The 23250-nt window shown below is 45.5% G+C and overlaps 1 protein-coding gene across 1 annotated transcript; it reads left to right on the forward strand.

Annotated features, from left to right (window-relative positions):
* Position 1: 1 nt before the first annotated feature.
* Abcg5 (ATP binding cassette subfamily G member 5) lies at positions 2-22500 on the forward strand. Its single transcript, XM_003472925.5, has 13 exons — positions 2-248; positions 757-881; positions 4737-4873; positions 4950-5048; positions 9253-9385; positions 11045-11184; positions 11931-12060; positions 12506-12719; positions 12816-13021; positions 13956-14094; positions 17178-17363; positions 21050-21162; positions 21976-22500. Exons 1-13 carry the CDS (start codon positions 103-105, stop codon positions 22167-22169), a joined length of 1962 nt encoding a protein of 653 aa, XP_003472973.1. The 5' UTR covers positions 2-102; the 3' UTR covers positions 22170-22500.
* Positions 22501-23250: the final 750 nt, after the last annotated feature.

Consider the following 23250-nt stretch of genomic DNA (forward strand, 5'->3'; position numbering starts at 1 on the left):
CAAGCAGCAGGTGGGGCACTCTGTCACTGGCAACTCAGCTGAAGCCACTCTGGAGAGGGGCAGGCCACCAGAAAATTCATCAGCCCGTGCTGCCTGTTGGCCATGAGTGAGCTCTGCTCTCTGACCACAGAGGAAGGCTTGGACCCCCAGGTAGAGGGAAGTCACCAGAGCTCCCCGGAGGAAGGTCCGATGGAGGCCTCCAGGCCTCGTCACAGCCTCGGTGTCCTGCACGTCTCCTATAGCGTCAGGTAAGGCGGGACTGTGGGACTGTCACCACTTCTTACTACTGAGGGTGTTCCGGGATGTGTGTGGTGGTGGTGGGGAGTTAGGGCTGCTTCCTTAGCAGATCGGGGTGCAGAGAGAAGAGAAGGGCTGCCATGCCCCTTACCCTCCCTGTGCTGCCCACAGCCCTTCCCCACCGTCTGCAGCCCGCCCTCTGTGAAGAGAGGACACAGGGAGCGGGGGCTGGGAGCATGAGGTGGAGGAATGCAGGTCAGCCTAGAGGTAAACAGTGTCTTGTTTGCCATGGCACAGCCAGAGACCTGCCATTGACAGCGGCTGCTGGCACTTCCTGTGGGTGGTGCCAGCCTGTACTCACCACCTGCCAGTGTCTACAGAGCAGGACACTGAGGTTAAACTACAGTTAGGATCCTGTCCAGAGACAATGGGCAGGCAGAGCTGGGGTCAGTGCTGGGGATAGGGTCTGGCCCCTCCAAGACCCTTGCTGCCTCTGCCCTCGTGTGGTTTCCTGTACAGCAATCGTGTTGGGACCTGGTGGGATATTGCATCTCGCCGGCGGCAGCAGTGGAACAGGCAGATCCTCAAAGATGTTTCCTTGTACGTGGAAAGTGGACAGATCATGTGCATCTTGGGGAGCTCAGGTAAGCTGGGGAGGAGGAGCCTTCCAGTTCTCGGGGAACATGCTGTAAAGGCTGTGGCTTGTCATGCTGAAATAAATTTAAGTTCAAGGTCACAGGTTTGATATTAGAATGAAATCCACTGATGCACCTGACTGAATGGAACTTGGTACAATACGAAGGCTTGAGAAAAATCCTTGAAAGAGTATAAAATCCTACCTAACATGTCAGTTCTTTATCGGTACCGGGGATTGAACTCACGACTGCCTGCTTGCAAGGCAGGTGCTTATGCCACTGAGTTAAATCCCCAGCTCCCATGGAAGCATCTTGATTGCACTGTTCTTGCAAAATGTTGGTATTTACCACCGTTATTCATTGGCATTACTCTCTTCAACAGGGAAAATGTAAGCCTGGGGTAAAAGTCAGGGAAGGTACTGATCAGGAATATGTAAGAGTTTGTCACCCAACGGTTTATGAGAGGGATGCTTGATCAACAGCATGGAAATTTTAAGAGGGCCTGGAATCTGAGAAGAGAATGATGCATCTCTCTCAGAATCGTGTTTGTTTCTTACCAGGAAAGTTGTTATGAAAAAAGCAAGTCTGTCTCTGAGTCCCTCTGGCTTTCTGTCTGACCATCCAGTCTTTCCCTCTGACATGTCATCCTGGCATGGTGCCATTAGGCACGTTGTGATGCAGCTGGAAGCTGTCACCACAGCTGAGCAGATGGGGCTGCCTGATCTTGAACATTAAGCCTCCCAAACTGTGAGCTAAATAAACCTCTTTTTTATACAAATTACCTAATTTAGGTATATTTGGTGTGGGAATGGAAGGCGGGCTAGGACCGTCTAACCTCTACACACAGTGACGAAATCCGTGAGCACTCTCTGCCTCGGCAGGTGCACAACTGGTCCATAACAGTAGACTCTGAAGACCAAAAGAAAAGGAACTCACTGACCTTTGTAACCTACGCTGGCTACTGTAACAAAACACTGTGCACCGGGTGGCTTACAAGCGACAGAAATTTATTTCTCACAGTCCTAGTTGCTGGGAAGTCCAAGATCCAGGGGCTGACCGATTTTGTGTGTGATACAGGCTGTACCTCATAGACAGCTATCTTCTCCACCTAACCTCATGGTAGCTGGCATGAGGGGTCTCTCTCGACTTCTTTAAAGCTACTAATCCCAGTCGGGAAAGCTGTACCCCTGAACCTACTAATCACCTTCCAACCCCGCATCCTAATATTCCACAACATCAGCTTGGGGGTTAAGACCTCAACGCCTGAATTTTTTCTTTTGTCTTTTTGAGACAGGGTCTCGGTATGCAGCCCGGGCTGGACTTCGACTCAATTTATAGCCCAAGCTGGCCTCGAATGCACAGCAAACCCCTGCTTCAGTCTCCTAAGTATTGGGAAAATAGGCATGCACCACCACGCCCAGCTTCAATATTTGAATTTTAAGTAGATACATTCAGACCGTATTACTAACTGAAACTATCATACTCTTGGAAGATTTCCTACCAATTCTTATTCCTTTTATTTTTATTTCTTGTTTTACCTTTTTTTTCCTTTAGTACTGGGGATTGAACCCCAGTTCTACATCTACATCTACTAAACTACATCTACATCTACTTTTTTAAAAAATCTGAGATAGGATCTGCTCAGACTAGTGATCCGCTTGCCTCACTCAGCTTCCCAAGTGCTGGGATTACAGATGTGTGCCACCACCCTTAGCCGTATTTCCGTTGTTTTTTTTTTTTATAGCAGGGATCAAACTCATGACCTTGCACTTGCCAGGCAGGTGCTTATGCTACTGAGCTAAACCCCTGACCCCTTCCATTTAAATTTTTTTTAAAAAAGTTGAGGGACTGGGGATTTTGCTCAGTGGCACAAGCGCCTGCCTGGCAAGCCTGAGGTCATGAGTTCGATCTCCAGTACCAAAAAAAAAATTTTTTTTGATACAGGAATTGAACTCAGGGCCTTGCACTTGCCAGACAGGCAATTATGCTGCTGAGCTATATCCCTGGCCTTATTTCCATAGTTAAAACAAGTTCTACCTATAGATGCATCATAATATTCAAGATCATTCTAATTCTCCTTTTGATAAGTATAACATGCTCTTTTAAAAAAGCAAAAAGCTGTGCTGCCCTATAGTAATCTGTTGTATTCTTTATGTGAATTAAGAAAGGTGACATACAGAGCACCCTTCTCAGAAGCGTGCCCGTATGCAGTGCCACGCTTTGTGTACATTTCCCAGACAGCAGGGAGAGCTCTTGGTCTGGGAGGTGGCCGTGGCGTCTGATGATGTACCTAATTGTGGTTTCTAATGTCTGCCACTGTACTAAGCATGAAACCACTGTAGAATGCAAGTTCCACAAAAGCAGGAACTTTTTCCTTTTCCCTGCTGGGTCTTTAACCCTAGAACAGCCTCTAAGCAGGTGCTTAGCACTTGTTCAACAGATGAGTGAATAAATTATATCTATGAGGCATGACAGAAAAACGTGGTGTGTTTAAATCAAAGAAAGCTCATTATGATAAAAGGTGAATTGCCATTAATCCACCTCAGAACGTTCTCTCTTGCTTCCAACACTGTTATGCTATCGTTCTGGACACTTTCTGAAGTAGTTCTGGAAATTTCCTTCCACATGTAAATGTTTACCTTTCATGGTCATTCTGACTTTGGGGAAGAGGCAGAGTCGCTCTGCGGCGCCAGATCTGGTGACCAAGGCAGATGAGGACACTCTGAGAGCTTTTCACAAGCCTGCCGTTCCACTGGGTGGCACTCAGCAGCAGTGTGCACCGCAGCTCTGCTCACACTCATACACACATTCACCAAAGAGTGCTTCAGACTGGCTTCAGAAAGTGCCAGGAATGACAAACAGCATTTGACGCAAAGAGGAGTATTCTGAGAGGGGTTAATGCTTATACGTCTCTATGCCTAATTAACACGCCCAGTGTTTCATTAAATGACCTGGCTCCATTGCTATGCACTTCCGAGTGGCACTTATTTTATGATGAGGACAAGATGACTTTCTGTGCACAGTCTCACCCAAGTGTGGCCTAAAGCAAGCCTGCCTCGGGCCACCTGCCACACTAGGGGGATTCGTTTCACTCCCTAGTGGCTATTGATTGGAGCCCAGATTCTGGGATGAATGTTTCCTTGCAGATTTAGTTACCAATTATTTCTGCCCTACTGAAGAAATAATCCCCCCAAACAGTTTTACTGCCCCTCAGGAAATTCACCGTTTGTGTGTTTGACGTGGCTGCCTTATTCTAACCGTGGTTTCTCTATCCTTTGCTTAGATAAGCTTTGTCACCAGGCTGGTTCCTCATTAATTACTTAATAAGGATTTGACACCTGTTGAAAAGACTGAATTAGTTATCTACGTTCATGCAAAATAAAAAGAATTCCCATGGTGGCTTAAAACAACAACAACAGCAGCAAAACAGAAATCCCTTATCATCTCTCAAGGTTTCTACTTGGTTTATCTCAAGTCCTCCACAGTGTGGAACTGTGCCCAGGGCTCCTGGTGCAGGCTGAGGCCAGCTCCTTAAGCGGGCACTTCTCCAACTCTGTCCACATAGGGGTCACCCAGGGATCTTGGCCTGCAAGGTAGTGTCACCCACGCACAGATACAAGCAGACAATCCCAAGGGAGCACAAAGAAGCAATCCAAGTGTCCTGAGAGCCCAGCGATTCCCAGAGTCCTGGCTTTGCTTTTATTCTGATCCTACAGCCTCCTTTTCAACTCCAAAGGAAATAGCAGGAGCATCTTCAGCCTTGACCCGTCTGAGAGAAGTGGCTTGTCCCTGAGCGCCTGACGCAGGGGCAGGCCTCCGCTGCCGTCCCCCAGGGCCCTGCAGAGCCTCGTCTTGTCCCCCCAGGCTCAGGGAAGACCACGCTGCTGGATGCCATATCCGGGAGGCTCAGGCGCACGGGCACCCTGCTCGGGGAGGTTTGTGTCAACGGCCGGGCGCTGCGCCGGGACCAGTTCCAGGACTGCTTCTCCTATGTCATGCAGGTGGGCCGGGCCATCCCCAGCCCCTCACCCACCTTCCGCCCGGCCAGGCCAGCCGCTGACATTCCCTGTCCCGCAGAGCGACATCTTCCTGAGCGGCCTCACGGTGCGCGAGACGCTGCGCTACACGGCGATGCTGACCACGCGCCAGGGCTCCGCAGATTTCTTCCAGAAGAAGGTGGGGACCCCCGCCCCTGCCTCCTGCCCCGCTTAGCCTTTACCCTGCTGAGCTCCACCTGCTCATTTTTATTTATTTATTTGGTACTGGGGATGGAACTCACGACCTTGCGCTTGCCAGACAGGCCCTCATGCCCCTGAGCTAAATCTCCAGCCCCAGGCCTTCGCATTTTGATGGAGAGCTGAGAATGTAAAATATGGGGCTGATTTCACACTCCATCTGGGAAAGACAAAACAAAACATATCACACCCCCCCCCAAAAAAAACCTTAAAAACAGAAGGTAGGTAATCTCATTCAGAATTTTCCAAAATATGGATGGTAGGTTGAAAGGATATTTTGGGTGTAAATATTATTTAATTAACCTCACCTTTGATTTTTAAACTTTTTACAAAGTTTGGCTGCTGACCTATCCCCTTCCCCATGTGACTTGCACGACCCTGTGGTTCTTGCCGTTCTGTGAGGTCTGTGAACAGCGACGTTACTTTCCTACTGATTTTTCTGTTTATTTTGCGGTGTATTGAATGGCCCTCATCCAAATGGGATTAAGTTAACGAAGGCAGAGACTATGGCACAGTCAGCGTGTTCAGGTTCCCGTGTTTCTTAATTTTGGAAGTAGCTGCAGGTAAGCCTGCTGGACCCTTCCCTGGGAGGATTGCCTCAGTTCTGTCTGGACTGTGAGGCTTAGGAACCCTGAAGGGTCAAGTGCCACCTTCAGAGAGACACAGCTCCCTGCCGAGGAGGCTTGTGGATAAGTGGCATTCTCCCTTCGGAGCATCCCAGACCATTCTGAGAACAGCCATGGTGGGGATCTGCCCTCAGGAAGGACCGTCAGCCATGCAGAGGGATGCTGGCCATCCCCCACCTTAGAGCTCTCAGAGGTATGGCAGGGTCCTACCATTTCACCTGGTCTTGCTTGCCCTCTCATCGGGCTGGCACTGGGCAGGGTTTGTCTTACACACAAACCTCACTTCTCATATCAACCTATGAGGAAGACATTGCTTCCATCTTGCCAAACAAAGGACTGACACCCAGTTAGGACCAAGCAACTGAGAGTGGCACAGCTGAGAGGGAACCCAGTTCCTCTAGCTCCATCAGGCTCCTCGAGCCCCTGTGTGGCTAAGTGACACCAGGGTTCAGCTCACCAGGACCCCTGAGTGCACTGGCGTGTTCACATGGCGTAGGGCCCCGACATGAGTGTACAAGAGGAACCAGGCCACAGGCCCTCTGAGGCTTTCTCTCTGGTCATTTAGCACTCCCCCCCCCTTTTTTTAAAAAATTTTAATCTTTATTTTAAAATTAGACACAACAAAACAGAACAAAATAGGACATAAGAAAGCAATGTAAGAGATATAAATTTCAAAGCTAGACAACCTGAGATTTTCACTATCATATTGTCTCTTGTTTTCTTCCAAATAGTTGTCCATGTCTTCACATACTGAGAATTCATACAAAACAACATAGTATAAAACTGATCCGAACAGAATGAGGGAGGCGATTTAGGTCTTCAGAACCAGATAATAGGGAAGTTGCTAATGGCTGTCTTAAGAGTCTCTAGTTCTCTTCAAAATAGCTGTCCATACTTTCATGTATATTGAAGTTCAACAAAACAAAACAGGCAGCAGGGAGGGGTTGTTGGTTTCCCAGCGCTCCAGGTCCCAGCATGGCACAGGTCCAAGCACTTCTCTTTCTAAAACAGGTAGGAGAAAACCCCACTGGTACCGGGTGTGTCAAATGAGGTCATAAGCAGATTCTTCTGGTGGAGTGATTCAATTCTATCACAGATTCTCCCTGTGTGGAGAGAATCTGAGAAACCCACAGGCATAAATCTTCAGCCAGGTCGGGTGCGTTGGCCCATGCCTGTAATCCCAGCACTCAGGAGACCGAGTTCAAAGCCAGCCTGGGCTACAAAGTGAGTTCCAGGCCAGCCTGAACTGCCCAGCAAAGCTCTGTCTCAAAAGGCACTCACACATTTACACACACACACACACACACACACACACACACACACACACACACACAGTATTCAGCGAATTCCTATGTACCATAAAATGGACTGATGGCAAATTTGCCTTCTCTGCCTGGCACAGGCAGCCCCTAAATGTTCTGAGGAAAGTGACAGCACAGAGCTGGCCCTGCTTGAGTGTCCTTCCTGAGCAAGTCCAATCCACGAGAGCTGAAATCTTGATGAAGTACTGTAGTGAGCAGCAGGTGATGGTCACAGCGCTCATGGTCTAGTAGACCTGCTCTGACCTTGGAGGGAGCTGAAAGCAGGCCTGGCTGATGTGAGTGGTCTGAGGTCTGCTGAGCGGTCAGCTGAGCTGTGTGCCCTGTGGACTCCCTGAGCACTCAGACAGCCCTGACACTTGCTAGGGGCGGGACCTCGGACGAGTTGTGGCCCTCTCTGAGAATCTGCTTCTGCCTCTATAATAACTCGAATGATAATATCTCTGTGCTACGGTTTATGTGAAGAAGAAATCAGATTATGTAATTGCCAGAGTATAGAGAAGAATTGGCTTGATGATTCCCAAAGCCTTTTCAAGGGGTCAGGGATGTAGCTCAGCAGCACAGAGCCTGCATGGCAAGCGTGAGGTCCTAAATTCAATTCCTGGTACCAAACATAACCAAATCAAACAAAAAACCCAGGCCAAACAAAACAAACAAACAAAACCCAAAGTCTTTTCAAGATTCTGAATTCCACTTCACATAGACTACACAAACAAGAAGTTTTCCCATCAAGCACAAAACATCCAGAAAAGATGAAATAACTGTCTCCTCTGTCCATCCAATCCAAGCCAAGCAACAAATGTACAACTTTCCTGAAGCTCCAGGCATGAAAGGAGGTTTGGAAGTTTACCCCAGCTGGTGAGCACACAAACCCAGCCATGTCAACCAAAGCTCAATTCTAGGATCTTTTAAGTCAGAGGACAAGCATTCTTCCAGATCATCTCAAACTAGTTTATTTACACTTTCCCCCCTTTTCATTATTTTTATTTATTTCAGATATGTCGCTTCCTTTGACTAAAACTTCATGTATGCTGGTATCCCATCCTCTGCTTCTCTGGTCCACACATCATCCTTTTTTTTTCCAATCTAGTTTGCTGTGGTTGTTTTCAGTGCAATTCCTCCCTCCTTCCCTCCCTTCTTTCTTTCTCTCATTTTCTTTCTTTCTTTCTTTCCTCCCTTACAAAAAGAACACAGCCTCACCAGGGAAGGATGGGAACAAACACATCACCAGATACATACTCTTGTTTTCAGCCACCTTCCCCCTCAGAGCTGCCTGCCTTTGGGCGATCAGTCAGGGGAGGATTAGAAGTAGTGGAAAGTTTCCATCAGATCTCTGGAGACAGGATGAGCTGAGGAAGAAGGGAAACGGAGGGAAAAGGCCGGCCTTCTAGACAGTGAAGCACGGATTTCCACTGTCACTGTTTTAATGAGTTGTGAATAAGGAGACAGGAGCTGCAGGTGAGCGTGGCCAGCACTAGAGGCGAGGGAATTTTAAGAAATGTGGCCGTGATTATAAATTGGGTCCCTTTGAAGTCCTGAAAGAAATCCAAGGAAAGAAGAAGGTTGCTTTTCATGACTTTTGGCAACTGATCACATTTTATGGATGCAAAACATACAGAGATTTGGCCCACATGAAACTCCAGGATGTAGCTAGGTGACAGAAGGAAAACCAGCCTTATTTCAAACCAATTTGGATTTTTAAAATGTATAAGTATTAATAAATTTCAAGATTTAAACACTTATAAAAGCAAGCTATATTATAACTACTTTTTTGGGTGTTTTTTCTGTACAGACCAGATAGAGGCAGCATCTGAAAATAGGTGCTCAATGAACTATCTGTCATTTCATGATGAATCTCCAGAGCCAGGGATTTAGCTCAGTGGCATAAGCTCCTGCCTTGCAAGCCCATGGTCATGAGTTCAATTCTTGGGACCAAAAAAAAAAAAAAGTTGGTTCATGATGAATCTCCTTGCAGCAAATATATTTTGTGTTCCAGGGTTTTAAAACATGTATGCCTTTTCCTCATTTAAATCTGATACAGGTGTAATACTGTAACCTAAGCCAAATTAGATTTTGCTGTAACTGGCTGGTTTCTGGACGTGGCTGGTTGCTTTGTGACATGTTCTCTCTCCAGCTGGGGAGCTGAGATTGCAGCTGTCACCTGGATGGCCCACGGTCCTGGGCTTTGTGTCTCTTACAGGTGGAAGCTGTCATGGCAGAGCTGAATCTGAGCCATGTGGCAGACCAAGTGATTGGCCACTATAACTTTGGGGGCATTTCCAGTGGTGAGAGGCGCCGAGTCTCCATTGCAGTCCAGCTCCTCCAAGACCCCAGTAAGTGGGACACAGACCTCTGGGTATCTGGGTGCTCGCCACATGTCTGCAGATACTCAAGGCCCTTTCTTCTTGATCCGCATGTGGGAAGGAGTTTGTGTAACACTGAAATCACTGAGCTTTCCAAACTGGGGAGCCAGGATTTTTGGAAGTACTATGTAGTATATTTCCTGATGCTACTTCATCATCTAAGTATAGATAGTCCCCAACTTAACAATGGTTCAGACTTAAAATTTTCAACTTTCAGATGATGTGAATGCAATACACGCAGTATAAACTGTGCATTGATTTTTGAACTTTGAGCTTTTCTTGGGCTAGTGAAATGTAATGCCATCACCCCTCCCCACCCACATGCACACACACACTGTACCAGTCCTGGGGACTGAATCCAGGGCCTTCAAACTGAGCTATTTCCTCAGTTCTTTCTATTTTTTATTTTGAGACAGAGTGGCACTAAGGCACTAAGTTGCCAGGGCTAGGCTTGAATTTACAATCCTCCTATCTCAGCCTCCCAGAGTGGGATTACAGGCAATGTCCTATTCTCTTATGATGCTGGGCTGTGTCAGCAGGTCACAGCCACCAGTTGGCTGTGTGGTGGAAAGGAGGAACCACCAACATCCTGCATGCTGTGTTGCTATGATGTTCAGATGATGCAGGGACCATCGTGCTCTCATCAGTCTAGATGCCTTAGCTGCATTTCCAACACACAGTGTTTTCACTTTACTATGAGTTTATAGAACATAATCTCTTAATAAGGCAAGGACCATCTGCACAAAACATCTCTTGAATTGGAAACATTGCATTTGTATTTTAGTGTTCTATTGGCATTTTCCATGAGCACAGGGTCTACACCATTCACTCTTCTTACTCTGGCAGTACCACTGTATTTGCAGAGAAAGGGTGATTACTTTCAGTATGATAGGAGTGCTTATGAAACCACAGGAATCAGTGTAGAAATTGAAGGCTGACACCCAGAAGTGTATATGCTTTGGGGCAGGGGTGAGGTTGCCTGTCCCCTTCTACTCTTGCCTGGATCACTTACTGCCCCCGCCTGGTAGATCCAACTCTTCTATGAGCCTGAAAGAGGGGACACTGTATCCGGGCCTTTCTTTACATTGGTAGATTAGACTCCCCGATCTTCTGGTGGTGCTCGGTGACTGGAAGGCAGATAAAAGAAATGCTCTTGGTCATCTTCATGCTGGAAATAAGTCACACTTGATCCACCTAAAGAACACAAATGGCAGCCCCACCTCAGACCTTGTTTTATGGAGATTTCTTTGCTATATAATTATGCTTTTAGTGTTAGTGCTATAGATATGAAACAGTTATGCCCTTTTTTAAGTCCATCTTCTCTCTTTTGAGAACAACTTGGTGTCGGTCAGTGTCTCCTGGATGGAGCCCAAAAAGGCCACAGCACCAAGTAGGGGGGCCAACCTGTCGCTCTCTGTCCCTGTGTTTGCTGCACAGCTAGGGGTTGGGTCCCTGGCCAGGTCCTTTCTCCAGGGTTTGGACTGAAAGCAGTTTGCATGCAGGTACTTCTCTTCACAGTCTATGTGGTTGGGGTGCAATAACTCAATAAAGGAGTGGTCAATATCTGAGTTTCAAGCACAGTGTCCAGCTGGGCAGTGACACCGACGTCCATCCCTCCTTTGCTGGCAGAGATCATGCTTTTCGATGAGCCAACCACAGGCCTGGACTCCATGACTGCAAATCAGATCATCTACCTCCTGGCAGAGCTGGCTCGCAGGGACCGCATCGTGCTCCTCACCATCCACCAGCCCCGCTCTGAACTCTTCCAGGTAGGAGGGTGAGGCCATTGTTCCACTCAACCCAAGGGTGGGAATGGGGGTGCTGAGCTGGGTGTGAGGGAAAGGACTCGCGGTGCATCATCAAGCAATCAGAATCAACAATCCTGATTTGGGCAGAGAAAGGATGCAAGCCAGTTTCTTTTCAGCACCATGTTCCATCTATATTTGAAACACTATCTCATTTTAGTTTCTTATAATCCTCTAAGGCTGGCATCAGTATATCTCCTTGAGAGAGGGAAAGAGTGAAGCACAGAAATGACTCAAAACAAAGTCAGTATGTCAGAGTTAGGAGGTGGACTTGCCATTCATGGTTGAGTTGGCCTCAAAGCCTGTGTTTTTCCACTGAATCATACAGATTTCTTCTGAAAGCTCTCATTTCACCCTCCCAGTATCCTGTTAGTTAGCTACTCTTCACTTTTTATAGAAGAGAATCTGCGATTATAAATATGGACAACACACAAACAGAACACCCCAGGTTGCTCAAGGTCACTCTCTCTGTATAATATCTGGAACTTTAACCTGGCTGAGCAGCTCTTCTGTACCTTAGAGGTGATGGGGGCTCGGGAGGGAGAGGGCATGACTGCCAGAGGCACCTCAGCTGGTACAGATAGGCACACTCTATTTCAAATAGGCCCACTGAGAACGCTGATGGTGACTGAGGTAATCAAAGGTCTGACCCACTGATTGGAAGTGAAGGACGTGGTGACCTGATCACACACTGTCTGTTTTCTGATCAGCACTTTGACAAAATTGCGATCCTGACCTTTGGAGAGCTGGTTTTCTGTGGCACCCCAATGGAGATGCTCGATTTCTTCAATGGCTGTGGTTACCCCTGCCCTGAACATTCCAATCCTTTCGACTTCTACAGTAAGTTTTGCTTTACACTCACCAGCATGAATATTTTTCTCATATTTCTGTGTGGATGGCACCTACTCCAGTGGGTTTTGGTTTTGTTTTGATGATTTTGTGTGTCAAGGAACTAATTTGGTAGATCGATGAACTTGACTTGCCATTGATGACTTATCGGAATGAGGTAGAGATCTCTTTCAAGCAAATTGGTGTACTCCTACCTTGTTAGAGGAAAATTAACTGAGCTTCTGAATTCTCTGATAGTCCCAGTGAAATTCTCATGGCCTTCCTGGATAGCTTTACAGTATTCTGATTTTATAGGTGGGCATTAACAACAGATTTTATTCTGATGAGATGCAATATTAGGATTAATATTCCTGCAATGATAAAACATTATTTTCCATTGTGTATGTATGTGCATTGGAAAAAACATGGATCATATTTTTTTGGGGGAAAAATCTAGTGGACCTGACTTCAGTGGATTTTCAAAGCAAAGAACGAGAAATAGAAACCTACAAGCAAGTCCATAGGCTTGAATCTGCCTACAAAGAGTCGGCAATCTGTCGTAGAACTTTGGAGAACATTGAAAGAACAAAATGCCTAAAAAACTTACCAATGGTTCCTTTCAAAACCAAAGATCTTCCAGGAACTCTCTGTAAACTGGGAGTCCTCTTGAGGTAAAAGCTTCAGACCCCCCCATCAGCATTTTAGGCCTTTAGTCACCAACAATGAAAGAAAAAGAATTAAAATGGGATTGTTTGGTTTTCTTTCAGGAGAGTGACAAGAAACCTATTGAGAAATAAGCAAGCAGTGTCTATGCGTCTCCTTCAGAATCTGATTCTGGGTTTGTTCATTCTCTTTTTCCTCCTGCGGGTCCAGAATGACATGCTAAAGGGCGCTGTCCAGGACCGCGTAGGTCTCCTGTACCAGTTGGTGGGCGCCACCCCATACACGGGCATGCTCAATGCCGTGACTCTGTGTAAGTGTTGTGTGCAGGAAGCGCACTTCTTTCTTCCTGGGTAGTTCCCTGCCTCAGCTGTTACCCTGCCAATGTCCACCACAGAAGGGTGTTTCTGCGAGCTAGCCCTGGCCCTCTCCAGAACCCCTCCCTGGGGAAAGGTAACTATTGTGTCGTGAGCACCTTACCGTGAATTAGCTCTCCAGGAGGATGTCTCTGAGAGTCTCAGGATTCAGGCAAACATGTAGTTATGAGGTCTTGGTGTTAGGGGAGAGGTTTTCGAAATGTCTTTCCTGGCCCCCAGAATGCCCACAGCCCATGGGGGCCCCATTACCTGGCCAATTTTGCAACATCACTTGCTTTTTGGAGCTTACTTTGGAATAACCGGCACGTGATATTTAAACTTGGTGGGAGTCCAGAAGCAACACCCAGATGCCTGATATTATACCCTAATCAGGAAAATAGGTGCCAGAGGGATCCCTGAAATGGAACACACAGTTCAGGGAATGAAAGGCAAGGGTGATGCTTTTTGCAAAGTTGTTTTTAAGGATGGACATGAAGGACAACAATAAGTCCATGTGTTTACCAGGCTTTTCTGGCTCCTCTGAGTCACTGTAAAATGCAGGCCGCTGTGGGGGCCAACGTACTGCACAAAAAGAGAACAAAGTGCCTTGCTCACTCATTCGTGCCCCCCCTTTTTTTTCTGGAATTGATTGACCCACCCTACCCCCAAATTTAAGAAGAAGGAAATAAATCACATCTTTTGCCACCACACTGGAATTCAGATAGAATGTAGACTTCTGTGGTGGGGAGGCTTTATTGTCCCATGGATGGCAGCACCGCTCCTTCCGTGAGTGGGCAGCCTGCCCCTCGGGGGCTTCCCTTCTGCATGGGGTAGCCCTTCCTCCCTCAGCTGTGTGGTGACGACTGTTCTGGAACCTGCCTTCTATGTCAGTCCCTGTGCTGCGAGCTGTCAGTGACCAGGAGAGTCTGGATGGCCTGTATGAGAAGTGGCAGATGCTGCTGGCCTACGTGCTGCACATCCTCCCCTTCAGCATCATTGCCACTGTGATTTTCAGCAGTGTCAGCTACTGGTAAGAGGGGTTCAGGGCCATCCAGGGGCCCGCATTGAGTAAGAGGGCCCGTGAGCCGCAGGGGAGAGAGCTCCGGGGTGACTGACCCTGTGTTCTCTGCTCTGGAGGATCTGCATTTTGTCCATCCTTGTTTAGTATAATGTCCTGTCTTTCAATGCACAGATTTTATAATAAATGCAATAACCCAGCTGTAGGTGGTATGGAACCAGAGTATAAGCCAGACAGACCACAGGTGCCAGGGAAAAGCAGGTCCTACTTTTTCAGGGCTGTCCAGAAAAGAAGGCTCTAAAGTGGCTGGGATCAAGGTTCCCAGAGAGCAGAGGAGGTGGCCACTGGTCATCAGCAATGATGTGTGGCCTCCCTAGGCTGATATGAGCTGGAGAGAAGCAGCTCCCCTGTCTAGGGTTTCACTGATATACTGGACACTGCAGGGACATCGCAGTCTGGGCAGAGTGAAGAGGGCTAGAGGAACAAAACAGTGACTATGGAACTGGGAACCAGCAAGTACTGGGAACCAGCAAGCATCCTCAGTGCTAGGGGGTTTAGATTGCCGCCTTTTTTTTTTTTTTTTTTTTTTTTTTGGTACTGGGGATCAAACTTATGATCTCAGGACTTGCCAGGTGGGTACTTATGCTGCTAAGCTAAATCCCCAGCCTTAATACCTTCTTTTTATGTCTTAGAACTTTAAATTTATTTTCTTTAGTGCTGGGAATCAAACTCAGGACCTTGCACTTTCTAGGCAAGTGCTTGCACCACTGAGCTATATCCTCAGCCTTCCTTAGAACTTTAAAGATAAAAATCCACAGATGTGTAGAGTGACAATATTTGCAGGATTTGCTGGGGGGAGAAGGATCTCCTCCCATCTTGTCACTTTGCTTTAAATGATCCAGCGTTCTCTGACTCCATTAGTGTAAAGGTGCCTAGCTCATGAACTTAGGTAGTTCTTGAGACCTTGTTTGGTTCACTGTCTGGCTTCATATGCAGACGCTCCTAACCATATCTAGTTCAAAGTCCCAAGGCATGGAGTATGAGTCATTGTGATAAACCAGACAGACAAGCACAAGATAAACTAGGGTACGGCTAATGTGAGCTCCAGATTAAAGGCTCAAAGGGGAAGAAGCGGATGGCCAGTTGGAGAAAGCAGAGGCATCAGAAAGTGAAAGGAGAAGCAGCCAGCAGGGGGCAGCAGAGAGGGCGGCGGGGAGAGTGTTAGCAGGTGTGGCTCACCTATGAAGTAAGAGCAGTGGGGTGGAAAAGAGGCAGGAACTGTAATTTCCAGAAAAGGACTTCATAGACTAGAGGGGGTAAATGTCAGGTTTCCCAGGGCTCTGGAGGAAACAGATGCTGTTTGGAGGAGCTTGGTGAACAGGGTAGGCTGAAAAGGTAGGATCAGTTGCTTAAGTGACCATCAAGCTCTTAGGATGGTTGTCTTAGGATGTGATAAGTAAGATTAGGAACCATTAAGGGGCAGAGGCCCTACCTAGCATGTCCAAGACCCTGAGATCTATCCCCAACACCACAAGAGACAAACAAAAAGAAAATACAACAAAAATTAGATTGTGAGTTAGATGAAGATACAGCCAAAATGGCATCAGTCACAAACCAAGATTTCAGAGTAGATCCAGGTAAAGGCAGGGAATCAGAATATCATGAGGTCATAGGTACAAGTAGGCAGGGGAATATTTGGCAAAGACAGGATTGGGAGAGGAGGATGAGAGGGCAGGAGAGAGAAATGGAGAATAAAGACGGCAAGAAGATTATCAAACAGGAGGTGAGTTCGGTCATGATGGAAAACACCATTGGAACCCAAGATATACAGATGAAACCTTAGGGGGCCAGATGAAATCCAGGGGCCAGATGAGGCAAACTGGATCCATTCAGCACAGCCATATTCCGCGGTCAACACACTTTGAACATGCTTTTCAATCACCTACGTGAGAAGGCAGGGCTCCCAGAGGTGAGGCAAAGAACGGCAGAAGCGGGCCAGGATCTGAGGCCGTGGGGACTGGGGAGCGGGAACAGGAAGGAGGCTGAGGCAGAGAGGGGATGTTCCGGCTGCAGCCCTGCAGGAGGGGCTATTCGGAATACTGTACAAACTGAAGTCACGCTGAGTGACCCAGGTTGGGCAGATGCCCACTGGAAGGACACAGTTAAGTAGGAGATGTTTGTGTGGATGATTCCCCCAAGGAAGCTCAAGACCTTAGGAAAATGGAAGTAAGTGACCATTAACAACACAGATACCAACCCAAGTGTTTCTGAAGCATCCTAATAGGGAATGACCCTTGTCCAGGTGCTATAAAATCATCAGAGGGGAATGTTTTAAATGTCACAAGACCACAGTAGGGAAGGGAATTAATAGTGCAAACGTCATGAATTGTGCAAGACGAAAGGTGAAGAAGGGAGGTGGAGGACACTGAGAGCCCAACTTCTTTTCCTTACTCTACAATGTCATGGTCACTTAACACCCCTATCACCCAAGGAGTATAATTCAGGGAAGACAATATGGGAGACAGCGGCACAAATATAGGGTTGCTTGTTTACAAGGAAACAAGTCAAATCAAGGAAGGGCAATTCAAATAAAAGGTAAGAGTGGAATGGAGGCTTGGAGAGGGAAGCCAGACAGCTGGAGGATGAGAGTGGCGAGGGGCTCCCATGCTGGCCCAGTGCCTCAGCTCAGGGATGCAGTTCTGGAAAGGGGGGCTGAGACCCAGGCTGGACCCTTGGCGCTAGGGTAAGTGTGGTGCTGGGAGGAAGAACATGGTTCTTTAAAGGAGGCCTGCAGAGTTCAGTAGCCTGCATAGTGCAGTTCATTGCAAATGTTGTCTAAGTAATTTATTATTTTGCCACAAGTGTCTCACTGAGGTGACTCGTACTAAGTAGAAGCCAATGGAAACAACCATGGCAATAAATGGTCCCAAGCATGGGCTCTGTTCCAAAAACGCCTTATACAAAGGCAGTTTGGCGTGCTCTGCCAGCTCCGCCCAGCCTGTAACCACCAAATATTTACTCAGAGAAGGCAAATATGGTGTTTTTCTTAAATAATGGTACTTGGGAAGGAGACTAAAGCTCTTTTGTTTTTCTAGGGCTTTAGGCTTATATCCTGAGGCTGCTCGATTTGGATATTTCTCTGCTGCGGTCTTAGCCCCTCACTTAATTGGTGAATGTTTAGCTCTTGTGCTACTTGGTATAGTGCAAAATCCAAATATTATCAACAGTTTAGTGGCTGTGCTGATCACGGCTGGGTTGCTGATTGGATCTGGATTTGTGAGGTAAGACACAAAGACCCAAAGGATTTAGGGTGGTATGATTTGTGGTTGATAACCACAGAATGGTGACAGCTATAAAGAAATTCCAGAAGGGGGGCTGGGGATTTAGCTCAGCAGCATAAACACCTGCCTTGTAAAGCAGGCAGTCATGAGTTCGATCCCCGTTACCGATAAAAAGGAAAAAGACAAAAAAAAAAAAAAAAAAAAAAAAAAAGAAAGAAAACAAATTCCAGAAGGGAGCTCTGTGATGCTAGCTAAAGAGAACTTACTCTACCTGCTAAGTCATTATTATTGGCTTAGATCTTGTACCAATTACTCAATAAAATGTCTTTCTATTGGGAATCAGGAAATGGTAAGGTAAGCAAATTAATGATATGATCCACATACAACAAGCTATGAAATCAAAAGAAGGAAAAACTAACCTGAATGTTCCAGAAAAATTCACGATCCACATTACAGGGTAAAGATTATGTATATTATTAGTTCATTTCTGACCTGGCACTGCTGAGGCTCTATTCAAGTTCTCAATTCCCAGTTATTTTTAGTAATTAAAATGTATAAGAAAAAACACTGCAGAAGAAAAGACTGCTCAAAGTTTCAGGACTTAAAGGACATGTGCCAAAGGTTAACGGTAATTACCTCTAGATGATATTTAATTTTTAAGTTCATATTTCCTATGGTTTACAAATTTGCTACAATTGGCAATCATCATTTTATAGTGAAAACACACACAAGAGAACAGAATGGGCAGAAAATTTTAAAACGTTAAAAAGGCAGATGACACAAGTGGGATCGAACTCTGGGTCCCTGAGGGTTTTATTTCCTTGACTAAAAAATCAAATCACAGGGTCAGGGATACAGCTCAGAGGCACAGCACCTTCTTGGCAAGTGCAAGATCATGAGTTTGATCTCTGGTTCACACACACACAATCAAAAATCAAATCCAAAACAAACAAGCAAAGAATTAGTGAATATCCGGTATACAAAATTACCTCTATATGTTCGTCATTTAGCTCTCAGAACAATCAATTTTCAGGCAGAAACAAAGCTCAGACTTGACTTCGCCTGAGTCCTGCAACTCTGATGCCTCTGGCTCCCTAGAGAGGGGGCTGAGTCAGACACTTCCTCCACCACTGCCTGCCCCATGAACAGGACTTCTGTCTTTTGTTTCTTTCTTTGTTTGAGACAGGGTCTCACTATGTAGTTCAGGCTGTCCTTAAACTCTCTATGCAGCCCAGGGTGGATTCAAACTCATGGTGATCCCGAGTTCCTGCCTCAGTGCCGGGATTACAGTTGTGTGCAACCACGCCTGGAACTCCTCTGTCTAAATCAGTTTCCTCATTCATAAAAGAGTTTCTCCTCTTGGCCTCGCCGACCTCAAGAGGTCACCAGGAGTAAATGATGTAACCACATGTAAACTCAGGGAAGCAAAGCAAGCTAGGTTTGCATGGATCTGTTTTTCACATTCCCTGATATTTGTCCTAAGTGAATTGTTAGTACCCATGAGAAATGCTTGGATCAGATCATCCTCAGGGGTGCACACTGAAGCTTGGCATCGCCTCCTCTTTTGTATTACTTGAATTATCATGAGCCAGTCAATCTAGTATTTTTTCCTGTACCTGCTTTTTAGGAAGAGATTAATTGCTGTTAAAATGGAAGAAATGGCCAAAATTACCACATGCTCTTGATTTCTCTGTAAAATCACCATATTGAGAGGCCTCACTGGGACTTTGCTCGACCTTCAAGCACTGATGCGTTGTCCCTTTTGGGGTCACTGTCCCTGACTGAGTTGCAGGCTGCATTTGTACTCCTGGCTGCCTCCTCCTCCAAACACAAATGGAAAGAGCTTTGCTGTTCCTTCTACTCACATAATATTCCAAGTTCTTTTGGACAAAAAAATGTACGTGACATGGACCTGTATGTAAAAGGAAAAGTTAGCCAAATTCTCACACCCCAGAGTTAAGCTTTGTTTCATATCCGGCTAGACTTTAGTAACACTTTTAGCAAAAAATGGGATTGTGCTATTGTGTAAGATGGGAAGGACGCATAGTGCCTTACCACTTAACAGCGTAAGGGGGGCATTTCCATGTTGACAAATCTAAATCCATGGTTCCTCCCTCTGGAGAGTACCCTCTGGGTTTCCGGGATAGGCCTGGCCCTCCTCCCTACCTTTTGCTTGGTTAGTCTTCCTGTGCTTGCCTGCTGTTCCCATGGCCTAGGAGCTCTCTCCGGATGCCGTTTCCTCTCACTGCCCACCCTGTGCCTCTTGTGTTGCAGTCTTTCCTTAATAGATCGCCAGCCTTCAAGGCTAGCAGAGGGGTCTCATTTATTTTTTATTTTTTTGTCTTTTTCTTTTTTATCGGTACCAGGGATCGAACTCACAACCACACACTTGCAAGGTAGGCGCTTATGCCACTGAGCTAAATCCCCAGCCCCAGAGGGGTCTCATTTATCGCAGTCCTTCATAGAGGCCAGCTCATGGTCTTGACTCAGGTCAGCATACAATTTTGCAAACCTAGTCGGTTCAAGACTATTTCACAACCTCTCAATGTGGGCCATCCACTTTGTGCCTTAGAAAATTGCCTCTAACTGAAAGTCATGAGGCTTGCCGGGGGCGGGGGGGGGTGTCACTTGGGAATAGAGGAGGTAGACCATAAACACCAAATATGAGAATGTCATGGACGTGTAATGCTATTTTTCATATGTTCTTGGGATAAACAGGTCACTATCCTATGTTTTTATGGTCTTAATCTTTTTATGCATAGTGTTTCATTTTTGGAATGCCAGTAACCATGGAACATAATTAAATGTTTTCCTCTTCGAATTCTTCTTCCTTGAGCTTTACTAGGTCGCATATATAAATTCCATGAAAAAATTCCAAAATTGCAGTCTTTGGCATAAACGGGTATATATTCTCTGTCTCTAACCACATTCATTGTGAGTTCAAGGACAAGACATTATTTATTAAATTCCTAAGGCATTCAGAACTACAGCTTTGCAAATATACTTAATACGTATGTTTTTGGCTGGTAGAAACCATATAGTGGACTAAGAAGGTTGCAGCATCCCAAGAAGGTTCTTCTGAGTTAGACTGGAGAGGAGTCCTATGGTGTCTTCACGGCAGATATGTGCCTGCTCGCTCCCTCCCGTTCCCTTGCATTTTAGTTTAGTTCTCACTTCATGCCCTAGAACCTTCAAATCTGTTTAATCACAGGTACCGTCCTCTCCTGTAAATGCGTGTATGTTTTCTCCTGTGTTATCTAAGTGGTGCTTACCAAAAAATTAGGCCTCTAACTAGTCTATCGTGAAAGTCTCTACTACAATGGTTGAGCAAAGTGTAATGAAAAATGACTGAATCCCACCCTTACTAACTAGGAATGTCTGAGACGTACGTTTGGGGAGAAATAAGCATATAAGGGAATAGCATAGTCTAACCCCATTTGTGTAAAATTTTATAAACACATACATAGGCTGTATATGTTACCAAAATGTTAACCACAGTTATTTTAGGGCAGTGTATTTCTTTACATTTTAGCATTAAAGATTTTTATAGTATCTTTTTTTGATAGAGATGGAAAATTATGTTTATGTTAGAGAACATAAGGATTGCTTTTCTTTTCATTTGGTCAAACTACTTAATTTTGTCTACTGAATTTTGTCTCTTTTTTTTTTTCTTTTGTTCTCTTAAGGAACATACAAGAAATGAACTTTCCTTTTAGAATCTACAGTTATTTTACATTCCAAAAATATTGCTGTGAGATTCTTGTAGTCAATGAGTTCTACGGACTGAATTTCACTTGTGGTAAGTATTGAATTTTGATATATTATCTTTACTCTTTGATATATTATTTTTACTTTGATATATTATATTACTCTGAGGAAGCAATTTCCTGAGAGAAATGTATTCTGGAGATAAATGGTATATTTTACAATGAATTGATTTTCAGTAACTTGTCTTGGAATAAAAGCCAACATGATTTTTAAAACAAAAATTAAGCAGTGGTCCAGTTTGTATCCTGCCAGAGGTCAATACTAAGACCATTTTGGTGTTACTAGCAAGTGACAGAATTTATGAACACAGCTGAGTTCTAGTATATTCTAGATAGACTGAGCTCCTGTATCTAGTGAGCTCACTGAAGCAAACTATAAAGTGGCTCATTGATTCCCAAAATGGTGGTATGTACCTGAGCAGAGCCATTTTTGATAGCAAAAGTCTATTCCTCAGTTCCACTGAGGGGCAGTGGGAACACACACAAAAAATCTCCCTGGAGATCCCAGGTGCACTCTGAAGAAAATAAGAGAACATGGCGGAATTTAGTGGTCATTTAAATATTTTTAGTTCCTTTAGGATATCTAGTGCTAAGTGAACATCATTTTATCAAAAATATGGTAAGGAATTTATACTCAAAATAGAAACAAACTCATCCCCGTGTCCAAATGAATCCAAGGCCCAGAATTCTCTCTTGCTTCATCCACCTGTGGGTTCTGGACTCAAAGATGTCTGTATCTTTCATGAAGAAGGGTGCTTCACTAAGGGCTACCTGGTGGCAAATACTTGGTGACTAAGTCACCTGAGGTGTGCCACAGCTGATATTGTCGACCTTTTCTTTGGCAGGCAACTCAAATAACTCTGTGATGAACAACCCAATGTGCACCATCACTCAAGGAATTCAGTTCATTGAAGGAACCTGCCCCGGTGCCACATCCAGATTCACAACAAACTTTCTGATTTTATATGCCTACATCCCACTTCTGGTCATTCTAGGAATAGCTGTTTTTAAACTAAGGGACTATTTCACTAGCAGATAGTATGGAGCTCTGCTGGGAGACGGAAGTTCAGCTGTCAGATGTGGACGACTGTTCCAAACGTCTGCAGTAACTACACCGTGGATTTCTTTCTTGGTGGGCACTGTCCTTCCTCCACTAAGACTTCACCTGTGCTCTTCAGATTCACACAGTCCTCGAGTCACAGCCCCTTGTCACTCCAACCTGTTAGGACGGGTGGTATTTGAAAATTGTGACAAGAATGTAAATAATAATAATCCGTAAGCCTATGGGAGACCAGTGTGAATATGTTTTCCTTGTTCTATAAAAAAAAAAAAATGAATGTTTATAAACTATGCTTATGCTTGATGCAGAATTTGCTAAGAAGAAATGTTTGAATGATTACTGACTGAAAGTACTAGGCGGAAAAAGGGTTTAACTGAAACAGAGAATTATGGGGAATTAATTAAGAAGGTTTTAGCTATCCGTTATTTTCTCACCTTGCTGGGATGAAATACCCATCACTCAAAATTAAGGAAGGACCGCTTAGCTCACAGTTTATGCAGGTTTTAGCCCATCGTCAGCTGTATCCAAAGCAGGGTGGCGTGGGACAGGGTCAACATTTCAAAGTGGCAAAAGACAGCAAAGGCACCAAGAACAAAAGGAAGAGCAAGCCTCTCCATCTCCCTCCCTTTTAAGCAGGCTCCCCGCACCCACACCCTGGGGACCAGTGTACACTCACACCATCTCTGCGCCCTTCTCTTGCACAGGGTGAAGATATTTACAAAGTGAGGGCCCTGGCTCCCTGCTGAGTCCCTTATTTAAACCTCCAAACTTCTCAAGGTGACATAGTGTATCAGCCATTACAGATACCATTTAACACCCACGTTTGCTAGGCCTTGGGGTGAATACCTGTCATACTAGCTACCTGGGAGGCTGAGGTGGGAGGCTGAGGTAAGAGGATCACGAGTTTGAGGCCAGTATGGGCCACCTAGTATAACTCTATCTTAAAATTTTAAAAAAAGAGAGAAAGCAAGCGATTAAGGAAAAGTCCTCAATGGTAGCACACCTCCCTGGCATACAAAAGGGCCTGTGTTAATTCCCAAAACTCCCCGCCCAAAGCCAT

The sequence above is a fragment of the Cavia porcellus genome, unplaced genomic scaffold, assembly GCF_034190915.1.
Source record: "Cavia porcellus strain 051 isolate PalLab524CR breed Dunkin Hartley unplaced genomic scaffold, mCavPor4.1 scaffold_1, whole genome shotgun sequence".
NCBI classification, from domain to species: domain Eukaryota; kingdom Metazoa; phylum Chordata; class Mammalia; order Rodentia; family Caviidae; genus Cavia; species Cavia porcellus.

Bases quoted from the DNA above. Each gene is read 5' to 3' on its own strand.
- Abcg5 (XM_003472925.5), top strand. From the start codon at position 103: ATGAGTGAGCTCTGCTCTCTGACCACAGAGGAAGGCTTGGACCCCCAG. The intron at 882-4,736 runs GTAAGCTGGGGA...TTGTCCCCCCAG, and splicing joins GTGCATCTTGGGGAGCTCAG to GCTCAGGGAAGACCACGCTG. The intron at 11,185-11,930 runs GTAGGAGGGTGA...TTTTCTGATCAG, and splicing joins CCCGCTCTGAACTCTTCCAG to CACTTTGACAAAATTGCGAT.